The 12,117-nt window shown below is 45.0% G+C and overlaps 1 protein-coding gene across 1 annotated transcript in view; it reads left to right on the top strand.

Moving 5' to 3' along the window:
- SPOCK1 (SPARC (osteonectin), cwcv and kazal like domains proteoglycan 1) overlaps positions 1 to 9,771 on the top strand; it is a 315,856-nt gene extending 306,085 nt beyond the window's left edge. Inside the window, exons 9-11 of the mRNA XM_062587138.1 lie at positions 328 to 390; positions 5,025 to 5,162; positions 6,211 to 9,771. Coding sequence (XP_062443122.1) covers positions 328 to 390; positions 5,025 to 5,162; positions 6,211 to 6,401 — 392 coding nt within the window. The 3' untranslated portion in view covers positions 6,402 to 9,771. The remainder of the gene's footprint in view (positions 1 to 327; positions 391 to 5,024; positions 5,163 to 6,210) is intronic.
- Positions 9,772 to 12,117: the final 2,346 nt, after the last annotated feature.

Genomic DNA, 12,117 nt, shown 5'->3' with positions numbered 1-12,117 from the left:
AAAACTTGTTTTCTTATTAATGGAGGAATTTGTCTGTTAGCAAATCATAAATTACAGAGTCGGCATTACGTCAGTTTGGCGAAAGGAGGAGAAACTGTTTAACAATGAAAGTGGCCCCAAAAATATTTTCAACTACAGTGTATTGCGATTTTTTTTTTAACCAGAAGAGCTAATGACACAAATTTGTTTTGCAGTACAGGATCAGCATATGGGCCTGTTTCATTCCCAGGTGTACGGTCACCTACCTTTCGTGTCAGTAGTGAGGCCAGTCATTAGAGAGTCTGTCCTGCACCATCTGGAAGCTGATTCTCATCCTTTATATTTCAGGTCTTCCTTGCCAGAATGAAATGAATAGAATTCAAAAGCTAAGTAGAGGGAAGAGTCTGTTGGGTAAGTTTGATTCCTTGACGTTCATTTACCCAACTAATTAAAGTTTCTGTGATTATTGTAACTTTCTGTGCAGTAATAGTGTTTCAATTAGAGACTAATGTTTTGAGTGGGGAACGTGCACCACAGAGTGTAGTCTGGCACCAGGAAATAAAATGGATGATGGGATAGCAACGTACAGCACAGCTAGCTGCAGATTTGGGGCTGATTTACAGCCCTCCAAAAATGTAAACTCTAGTCTGCACCATGCTTGAGAAGCTGCCTTGATCACCTGGAAGGCCAACACTAAGTACAAAGTCTGCTTGATGCTCAGACCTCCTGGTTTTGGTTGAAGGCGGCACAGTGCATGGGCGATGAGTTCATGTCATCTCCCAGCTACGGTGCAATGCGTGCATTCCTGGCGGTTCAAGTTTATGTAATTACCCTGAAAAAATTTTTCAGTGTACTGCTCCAGGTGTATGACACTCAGACCCAAGCCATGAAAACAGGGATTCGTGTTGCCTCATTTTTGACATCTCTGCAGGATGCTCCCGTGCACCGAAACTCTCCCTTGACTACTGGGAACCTGACCTGATTCATCTCATAACATACAGGATATCTAAAATTAGGTGGAATAATCCCCCATATGGCGTCGTTCCATTTAATTGATGAAAATTCAGGTTGTTAAACTGGGTTATTTTAATGTAACTAATTCCATACCCTAAAATTGCACAGTGTTATGTAGGCTGGAGCTTATGTGGTGTTATCTTAGTGAAGTTTCTGTCCCAGTGTGTTTGTGTACATAGTGCCAAATCACCTGAGGCATCTCAGCACACACTGAAGTCTGTTTGTTTATAGAAAGTACTGAATCTAGCCCCAGGGGAGCCCGGTGGACCACAGAAGCGGGCTGTCAGGCCCATCATCAGGAGCTCATCTTCAGTTCTTAGAGCGTCGTTAGCTGCCGCGCAGAGTGTGCATGCAACAGTCTCTGGCAAAATGCATCTCCGAGTGTCGTCTGCTTTTCAGGTTGCTCCCAGATTTTAGTCTGTTTATTCTGGATACCTGTTATCAGACCCAGCAAAGAGCTACTGCAAAGCTCATCTTTGCCAGACCCTGCCATTCCCAGAAGACAGAGCTGTTTGGCCTCCAGGTTTAGGCTGCCTTAGAAACTACCCCGACCTGGATACTTTGGCTGAAAATCAGAATAAGCGTGCCCGGGAGGTATGGTTTAGTTCTGTCACCCATTCACAGGATGTTTCATAAGAAGTTTCAGAGCTGCTGCTCCTGCTGCACATAGCTGGGGAAGCGACGGGAGGCCTGATCACTTGGTTGTGTGTGCTCTAAGTTCAGAAACAAGTCAGATTTGTGCTCAAATGCGTGTTGCTGCAGAGGAAGTCACTGTTTTCTCTATCATCTCATGGGTTCCATCTGATTTTCAAAGCCACTTAAAAGATGGAGAAGCCCAGTTCCTAGTAGCTAGCTCTGGCTATCCCATGTTTGTTTTATGCTCTCCTGTTATTTGTTGTATGCCATAAATGTCATCTAGGTTGAAACATAAGTGCTTTTTTCTAGTGTGGGGGAAAAATGATGACTTTGTTGCAGGTAGTACAACATGCAGGCAGTTCTGCCACATGGCACTGGGATCTGATTGCAGTATCAGGACTAAAATGACAACATAAAAGCAGCAAAAATAGTCCCTAACCACAAATACAAATAACTTCTAGTCAACTGTTAAAAAAAAAGGGGGGGGGATAAAACAGGTTAAGCTCAACAAACCAGTGTCTGGCATAGGTTGTTCCATGACCTAGAAAACCATACAGAGGGGATGTCTTTGGTTTACTCACTCACTTGAAGGTCCACCTGCATAATGACACCTGTCTGAGATTTTAATCTGATTTCATTGCTTTTTATGCAGGGGAAAACAATGTCTTTTTACTGAGTTGCAAAATCATGCAAATGAAAAACAGAACACGCACATGACAAAAACACTGCTTGTAGCAACAAGAAAGATTGAAAAGGGATGAATATTTTCCGAAGTTAGTCCTTAATTATTCTCTTTCCTTCTCCATCCCTGACATATAGAGCACAAAATTTACATTCTGGACAGTACACAGGAAGAAGATTTCTGTGAACTCATATCCATTGATAAAAAGTGAGGACTTTTCTCTATATATTTTTCAAAATGCGTGACAGTTGCAACAAAGTACTTCAAAGCCATTGCCATTAGATATGTTGAATTTGGAGCCTTTCAAATAGTCTAGCATCCCAGGGGACTGAATTAAAAAGTAAACAGCACTATTCATCTTTTCTTACGAGATTTATCTAGAGTACAATTAACTGCAGTGAATGTACTTCTAGGACATGCAACTGTGCAGCCCGATAATGTTTCTCCCACATCACTAAGATGATAAATTTCCCTTCCTGTCACTATTTTCTTCCCTATCAGCCCTATGAATTCAACTGGCGTAGTAGCTAATACAGGATGCTGCAGGCTGGCTAGCACTTGATGCTGTCCGGGTTTTACCTGTGTGCTTCGCAATCCTTCACGTATAATTATTCTCCCTATGTTTCCTGATGAAGGGTACAGTTATATATGTAGGGAAATGATGCAAAAAAGAGATAGGGACCTGGATCTTGAAAGAAAATATAGGTGTAGCAGTGCTGTTCTACTTTACGTGGAATAATTAAATACTGCCTGGGACAGAGAGAGACAGGGGAAGCGTGATGCACCAGCCTGCGGCGTTTCAGAGAGGAACAACTACCAGCTCACAGCGCTGAACGGAGAAGCTGGTGCGGCAGCAGTCCTCGCGACCGAAAGCGCTGGGCACGCAGTAAGCCTTGGAAAGGAAACGCAAACCTCTTGTCTTCCAAGCTCTGCAGATGTTCTCTGATGCCAAACCAAACTGTGGCCTGAAATGTTCCTGCCCTCTGGGGTGCTTGATTGCCACCCTCCCGATGGCAAAGCTTGTAGTCAGAGCTTGTTTCTCCTGCACGTAGGGTCTGATTTGCCTGGGACTTAGAGCATCGGTCCAATACTGGCTCCTAGTGATACTCCGGCCTCACCAGATTGTCACCGGCGCCTGATGTCACGGCAGGGACATGCTGTGATCTCTGCGCTGCGGTGCCTGGCACATACTGCGGCATTAGCGTGCATGGCTAAATATCTGGAGCTCCAGCGCTGTATGTGCGCATGTGAATCGGCACAGACTGCCCCTGCCGAAGGAGCGGACCTTGCGCTCTGCGCTGTGGCCCACAGCGTGAGTCCCTTCAAACCAGCGGAGCCGAACGTGGGCGTGCTGGCAGTGAGCCTGGCCCATCAGTTTTTTAAAAAAAAATCTATGTTTTTTACAGCCAGTGTGGAACATTTTAATACCCTACATGAACCACAGTGAAGCTATGCAAAAAGGCCTGTTACCAAAGAAGGGGAAAGGTTGCATTGCCCAAGGAAAAGCGAAAGGATGAGACAGTTTAAAATACAGAGGCTGGTCTCCACCTGGCCTGTAATGCCGCTTGGGTTCACTGCAACGACCGTTGCTGGGAGCCTGGGAGTTCCTGGGCTGCTGCCCTGTCTGTTATATAAGTAATTTCCCAACATTTGGGCAGTGCTTTTTCATTCATTCTTTTTTGTGAGAAATGTAGTGAATATAGCCCCTTTGACGCATGGGCTATCTGAGGAGATGCTGTACACATGGAGCTAACCGAAATAAGGACTGTGTGACCAGTGAATCGCTGGCATCTCTGACAAGGGAGAAAAATACTTTGTTAAAAATCCTTTCAGACAACAGAGTCTGAGGCAAGGGTGAGATTTTGGGTTTGTTTTTTTTTTTTTGTTGTTGTTGTTGTTGTTGTTGTTCTTTTTGGCCCCACATTTCAAACTGAAGCAATTAGCAAAGAATGGAAGGTGGCTGTACTGACCTCCTTGGGGAATAAAGCTAACTCCTCTCAAAGGACGGGAGGATTTTTCTTACTGAAGTACATTTGCTGTGTCTGCTGAAGATGGTGGGAACAGTAAAGCAGGTTTCTCCTGAGAGCTTGGCTGCCGGCAGAAGCTCAAACGGGCCACGCTCTGGAAAGCCAAAGAGGACTGGTTTGATTGTGAGACAAATCCTAGGACTTCAAATCTGAGGAGGTATTGACTTCTTCCAGTCTTGGTGTGTCTCACCGAAAAACTTGCGCGTTGGGTCTGTTTTATACACAGGAACTTGTAGTAAGTCTGAAGCGGTACTTGAGCGTCGTACAAATAGCAGATGGCAGATACCTTCCAGGGATAATTACAGTATTGCTGAAAGACGTGATAAACACTGAAGGAGTGCAAACGGAAGGGAAACGTGGAATTAATGAAGTTCTGGGTAAGATTCCAGTTGGGAGGAAAATGTGTAAGAACAGGAGTTAAATCAGAAAGGGGGGGTTGTAGTAATATTAATCACTGCGGGACAGACTGAGCCATGAGTGGTTAGCACTCCATGCCATCGTGCTCCATGGGCAGTGACCAGGCTCGCTGCAAATAATCACCCGTACTTTCTTGCCCCAGCTAATCACATGTGCTTTCTTGCTGTTGGGCCCTGAACATTGTAACGATCTTCTGGTCAGTGAGCAGCAGGTTCATAGTACCCTGTGCGGAGGCACGGGTTGCTGATCATACCGTGTGTTTTATTCAGGTGTTTTCATTCCACGCTGCAATGACGAAGGTTATTACAAAGCAACTCAGTGCCATGGCAGCACAGGGCAGTGCTGGTGCGTTGATAAGTACGGGAATGAGATAGCCGGCTCCAGGAAACAAGGGACGGTTAGTTGTGGTGAGTAATGATGTGCTTTCCTCCGATAGCAAAGAAATTAACACTGTTGTAAGCCCTGCCATTGCTGTAAGATCAAGCTCGATAACAAAAAGTGACAACGGGGAAAACGTAATTACCAGTGTTCAAAGTGGTCCTGCGTTTTCCTGTTCATGATACAAATGGGGTCTTGATGCACATGCTGTTTCTTTGGACTGTGGCTGCACGGCAGAATTAAGTTGGCAATAACCACTGATAAGAAGATGGTTTTGCTACGGGCTTGGAGAATGTAGTAGTTGCTATTAAAATAAAAGATATGGGATTGTTATGCAGAGTTATTAAATATATTCTGTATATTCTGGAATACACATTTACAGGGCTTTCCTTAATATTGCCTCTCCCAACAAGGAAAGCTTAACTGTATAAAATTTTATAAACTAACAACTAAGCCTGATGAAAATGCTGTCTGATAGTATGATGTCATGTTCACAGTACAATCACCACCTGCTGCTTACACCTAGACCAACGAGATTTAAGTGGTATTCCTTCAGTGTGTTTTAGTGATGATTGTAGATGCAGCTCTTCTTATTCCAGAAGGAGTAAGAGAAGCCAAGGTCTAGAAGGTCAGAGGTGCCAAGGGTTACATCGAAGGTGTTAGGCTCAATAGCTGCATTTGCAGGAAATGTGCTTTAAGCACTCAGATAAAATCAATCTGCAGAATATTTTTAGCCTGTTCTACTTAGTCGTGATAGGCTGAAAGTATTTGCGAATGGGTGACTATTTTGTGGTCTGCATACATGTGAACAGAGTTGATACTCGCCTAAAACAGTAGGTCAAGTCTCTACGCGGCAGAGGATGCATAGTTTCTTAGGCCATTAATCTTTTTGTCGTAAAACAATATGTATTTATCCTTGTTCAGCGTGAAAATTGAAAGTTATTTCATGAACAGCAGAACCAATGAATTTAAAAAGTGCAAATGGCAGTAGCTTAAACTACAAGGGTAGTGATGAGTGTTGATCAGCGGGCTTTAGTGTTGCATGGGAGAATGACCATTCCCTCTTACCTGTTTCAGAAGAAGAGCAAGAAACCTCAGGGGATTTTGGCAGTGGTGGATCTGTTGTGCTGTTGGATGATTTGGAAGAGGAACCTGAAGCAGCAAAAAAGGACAAAGAAGGAAAACTGAAGATTCATGTAAGAGCAGCTAATGAAGATGATGAAGATGAAGATGATGATAAGGATGATGAAATTGGTTATATATGGTAGTGTCCACCATTCTGAGGACTCACATTTTGCACAATATTGCAAGTCACATCATAAGTCTGCAATTGTATCTGAGAGTACCTGGCACAAATATTCCCTCTCTAATCAGTTTGGTTTTATATAGTGTATTTAATTTTGAAGACAGCTTTTCTTTTTTCCCATCCAGGACTGTTTGGAATACTGTTTTTGTTCAGCTGGTTTGGGGGATTCTTGCTCTATCCACAGGGGCAATGAGTTTTGTTTCAAAAACATTTCATATCTTAATCCTCTCCTGCACAGCTCATACCCTGAGAAGGAAGAATCACAGAAGGAGCTCAGCAAACCAGTAAGAGGCTTAGGAGCCCGTCCCATGTTATGAGCCTTAGAGAACTTGTATCGTAAATGGTTACCTGGATCATATCAGAAACAGTTACTTTTTCTTTCATGAAGAAAGAAAAGCAGGTGCCTCATTTCATAGTCTTACCTGTTACTAAAGAGTAAGTCAGTTTAAAGTGGAAGGAAGCCTGCTTGTGGGCTGTTTTCCTTACATTTCCTGAAAACGGCTTAGTCCAGCCATCAGGGCAGGTGGTGGCAAGACTTCTGCTAGATGCCGAAGTGCAGGGCATGCCACTGGTGCTGCCTCGCTTCATTAAGCGATAACAGGCTGGATCTAGAGAGCTGCTGAGAACCTGCAGCTGCCTTGGCTCCAGCCCCACGGCCAGGGGACGTAATTCATCTGCCTTCCAAAGTGTTTGAGGAAAAAGTGGTTTGCAAATCTGTAACAGCACGGCCATCTCCTAACTAGCTGTTCTGCAGCTTCTACCTGAACTCATTTGCACTACGCTTTGCACTGACGTGGTGCAGAGCTGCCCCTGCTTCCCGACTCCCGCCCCACCTAGCCCTCGCCCCTCCTTCAAAAGCTATGAAGCTGTCAAAGATGCTGTCAAAAATAATAAGCTGTCATTTCTTTATTTTAAGCAGCTAATATTTATTTGGCCTGTTCAAAAAAGCAAGTCAAGGTGGTCATGCTTCAAAAGCATAAACCCCCTGCTCAGTATGGTGAGCTCCACACTTCTAATACGTACCCGTAAAAGAGAGGAAGAATATTAAAATGCAATCTGTGATTCCCTCAGCATATCCCGTATATTCCTAACTCTACAGCAGTATCACAGCGCATTGACACTGAGTTATTTGGGAGGTCCTCTCCCCTTGCAGTTCTCTGACGCAGGAATGTACCATGGTGATCATTTGTTATTTTTTGCTGTTTTCAGTACCAGGAAGAAGGGGACGAGCCAAGGAAAGGAATATGTGTGTCTGCAGGCACATTTTGGGGGACAGTAGGGGTTGTTTGTTTGTTTTTACTACATAAAAGCTTTTAGGAATAAATTTACCCTCAAGTTAGAAAGATTTACCCTCAAGCTAGTAAAAAGTAGGTGGCTCACCTGGTCCATGGCAAATGGGAGCAGGCAAATCCCACGTCACTTGGCAGGAGACACTTTCCAGGGATCCCGGGCCAAGGGAGGCGGTCCTCGCCCTGTCCGCAGTCAGCGCGTGCGGCTGAGCCGCTCCGAGCTCTGCAGCCCGTCTCGCCCGCCGTGTCGGACCTGTGCCCCCAGCCATGAGCCAAAAAGCGATGCAGAAAGGGAACTCTTGGTTCGGGGGCTGCAAGTCGCAGGAGCTCACTTGCTTTCTCCTCTTTCATTTCCTATTTGTCTGGATTAATAACCTGAAAACAACAACCAAGGCTGCACGAGTGTTAATGCAGAAGGATGTGTAAAATCAAAAATCTTGAGGCATTTGTTCTGTGTGCTGTTTTGCACCGCCGTACGCACCCAGAAAGCTGCCTGCACGGTCGTTTGTGGAAGGCTGGCAATCCATCCTGCTTCAGATCAAATCCCTTTGGTTTCTCTCCAGCTTTTGAAAAGCTATTTAAAAATCACTGTGAGCTATGTGGCACACACATACCTTTCCTACTTGCTTTTCATAGAAAATTATGCTGACTTGCAAAAGGAGCAGACACAACCAGCATTTCAGTTTGCCTAAATAGTGTATGTCTGGGGGAAACCGGTAGCTTGCTTCTCGCCCGTCGTGGCTAGTTTCATTCTGGCAATTTGATAATTGAACCCTTACTTTCTTGGTCTATCACTGCAGTCACGTGCAGGACGTACCCCTGTGCAAGCACACACGCGCTCCCCGAAACCGCGGCTTGATACGCTCAGCTAGGTTCAACTCCAGCAGGGGTTAAAGAGGCAAGAAACGAGTCCCATCTGCCTGGACGCAGAGCTCCTCTGGATCAATCCTCCTCCATTCCTCATGCTTCTACTGGGAGCTTTGTAAAGCATTTAATTTGCTTCCTAGTTAATTTAATGCCTTCCCCCCCCCCTTTTTTTTTTGCAAAAACAGAATTTCCCATCTGCATCAAATCACTGACCTTCCAAACATTTTGTGTTAAAAAATGGAAACAGAGATGTCCCATTCCTTTAGAGACACAAACTAATTTTTAATCACATTTTCTTTTTGTATTAGAGACTATGAAATACTGTTAGACCTTGCTTTATGTTTCAAGGTGTCCTTTTAACTGCTGTGGTTAAATCAAAATCTCCTTGCGTTCAGATTTCAGCACAGTTGGGTTTTGGGGTCACTCATGGCCTTTGCTGTGAACACAAAGAATACTTCTTTTCTTTGCCTTTTGTTAAGCTAGTCTGAATCATTCTTTTAAGCCATTTGAAGTGTTTATTTAATATTTATTCTACAGTTTATATTGAAAATGTAAAGTTTATATTTAAAACTACACTGTTTGTTAGTGAATGCTTCTCTCTGCCTCGCCAGCCTAGTCCGTAGTCTCAGTGTACATTTCTGGCATGGGAATATTTTGATATTAGAAGTTTTGTAGCATTTTTCCCCTCAAGCAGCCGATGACGTAGCTCTAAGGTCAGCACTTGATACAGACCACCAGATTGGCGCAAGCTTCGCTCCCTACATTTGTTGGCTTTTATTGCAGTCCCTTCTGTACGCCATTGGAGTTCCTTTAGGACACAGACCGCTTTGTACAGTTACTATACATCAAAAAAAAAAAAAAAAGGCCCTTTCTACAGTAGGTGGGTTTTGGTCTTTTTATACTTTTCTCAATGCTGTTGATGTCCGGTCCTGTTAAATGTGTAGAGCTGTACGGAGAGATCCAAATATTCCGTGTTTCAGTTTGATGTCCCTACTGTAGCTGGATGTAGACTATCATAGTAAAAGTAGAACTGCATAGTAAATTCTGAATGCTTTTTCCATAAGGAGTTAACTGGAATGTGAACATTTTGCTATCTTTGGTTAACTGTAAAGGCTTAATTGTAGTCTGAAATAGTTGCATTTTTGTCTGTCTCAATAAATTTTAATTTGTCTGCGACTCGCGATTGCCTGTCTTGAAATTTATTTAACTTCAGGGATCAAAAATACTGCTTGAGTCAGCGTTTTAACCACGCATGGAACCGAGTGGCCTTTTATATTGCAGGTTTGTACCTCTGCTCAGTGTCAGCTGTAATCTGTGGAGCTGATGTAAGGGCTGGGGAAAACCATGCTTTAAAAGCTGGTATGAAACCAAACTGAAAGCAATGACTGGAAATATCAGAACTTTTCAAATTATGAAAAAAAAAATCAATTTTATAAGGAAACTAGCTGAAGCGAGAGAAGGAAGCTTTCAATCTTATTTCCTGCCCAGTGTGTGAATCTTGATGGTTTTCTTTAGTACTGCCTCTCCTGAAGTTACCCAGAGCAATTCTATAGATAGAGTCACATTAACATTACCTACACTGTAAATGGAGACAAAATTAAATTAAACACAACTGAGGGGGAAAGCCATCGTCCCTTATAAATATCTAGTTTTGTGTCTCTGCCTGAGTGATTAAATTGCAATTGCAAATATCTTCAATATTATTAACGGCCTTCAAACAGTCAACGTTATTCCAGTGCTAGTTGCTAAGTAAGTTAAAAGCATTCTTCCTTCACCTTTCCGCCACATAGCCAGATATTTTGGGCAATATTGAAGTACAACATGAAAGCAGGCAAGGCCCCTGGGACTGCGTTATAGCTCTGGGCTTAGAGCGGTCACGGATGCTTGAGGCGTTACTACTACCATTACTATTTGTGCATTATTATTATTGGGCATTATTTGGGGCAGAAGCTGAATACTGACCTCCACCAGCTTGAGCTGGGACAAGAAGCCACCGTGCAGCAAGTTTAAGGCTGAGCTGCCAAGATGCATAGAAAAACGTCTTGTCTAGGGTCAAGAGCTGTCCAGAACCTGCCTTAAATTTCTGTTAAATTTATCACAGTCATTAATCTGCTTCAATTCCTGGCCACACGCATCGTCACTTGCAGCGTGGTGCCTCACCTGACACTGAGGGCAGGTGAGCCTTCCCGACGCTGGCCCCTTCGAAACGGTTGGGCGTGCGAGCGGCTAATGCGGGTTTTCTTTGTGGGGAAGGGTTAAGGATTAGCTTGGGTGGGTTTTTTTTTTTCTTTTTTGTTCTTTTTTTTTCCTTTTTTTTTCTTTTTAATCCCTTCTAGAGTCCAAATTGCAGGCTGCCTGCAAGCTTTGGGCATGAAGCCCTTAACCCCTCGCTGCGCTCCAAGGAGCCGCTGTGCAGAAAAATAGCTGCCAGGTCCTCGCAGTCACCGCCGGCCGCTTCGGTCCCCGCTGGCTTTAGACGCTCCTGGTTTTGGCTACCCCCGTCTGGAATTAACGTTAGCTCCATTGCTAACGATTAGTATGTTTGTTTTTTTTCTCTCTTAAATTTTGACAATCAAAGGGTGAGATTTAAAGGAAAAAAAGGGGGGGGATGTGCAAAATTAAAAAAAAAAACTGCTGGCAGTGGATTTAGGGATTTAAGAAGAAATACAGCTCTTGGCAGCGCCTGGTCTCAAGCATCAACTTCTTCAGGCGATCACTATAAATTCCTGCAATTTCCCGCTGAAGAGTTGGGCAGAGTACGTAAAGAAAGCTTAAAACGCAGTTCCCCTGCCAGGTAGTAACTGCCTTTTCCTGCCTACAGGTACTCAATAAAACGCCTCCTCGCTGGCGCAGACCTTCCCTGCCTCCGGTCCCAGGCGCTGCGCCGGCGCCCCGGCCCCCAAGCACCGGGGACGCGAGCGCAGCGCGCGGCGTTGGCCGAGGGGTCCGGCAGCGCCTGCCTTGCGCTCTGGAACCGGGCTGCGCGAGCTGAGCCGGCGTGAGCGGGCACGCGGGGCCGCCCGGGGCGCCGGGCCGACTAGCGCGGCCGCAGCGGGGGCGCGCGCTTGGGGGGGCGCTGCTAGCGCCGCATCGGGCTATTTGGTTAATCTGCCCCAAAACGACCGCTTAGGGCCTCTCAGAGCAAGGCCGAGGGTCCCTGCCGCTCGCGTGGCAAGTTTTCGTCCTAACTTGCAACCCTTCTCCCAGGTCTTTGCTGCCCTTTTCCCTCCCGTTTCTTTCTTTCGTCCCCTCCAAGCCTGGGAGTTAATTAAGTTTTACAGTGCGCTGGATCACTGTGGAGCAGGATCTCTGCTTGCTCATCTGTTTTACATAATTGATTAATTAATAACCTGCCTAATTGAGTATCATGCAATCCCTTGCTAAAAGGCCCCCCCCACCCTTCCTCCAAGAGCCCGGTGCTCACCCGCAGCAAAGCCCAGCTGCTCCCCCTGCAAAGCAAAGGCCCCCGCCTCCCCCCAGCGGGGCATAAACCTACCACAAGGCCACAAAACATGCCGGAAT

The sequence above is a fragment of the Rhea pennata genome, chromosome 14, assembly GCF_028389875.1.
Source record: "Rhea pennata isolate bPtePen1 chromosome 14, bPtePen1.pri, whole genome shotgun sequence".
In the NCBI taxonomy this organism is placed as follows: Eukaryota; Metazoa; Chordata; class Aves; order Rheiformes; family Rheidae; genus Rhea; species Rhea pennata.
This window is presented reverse-complemented; position numbering and strand designations above follow the sequence as displayed.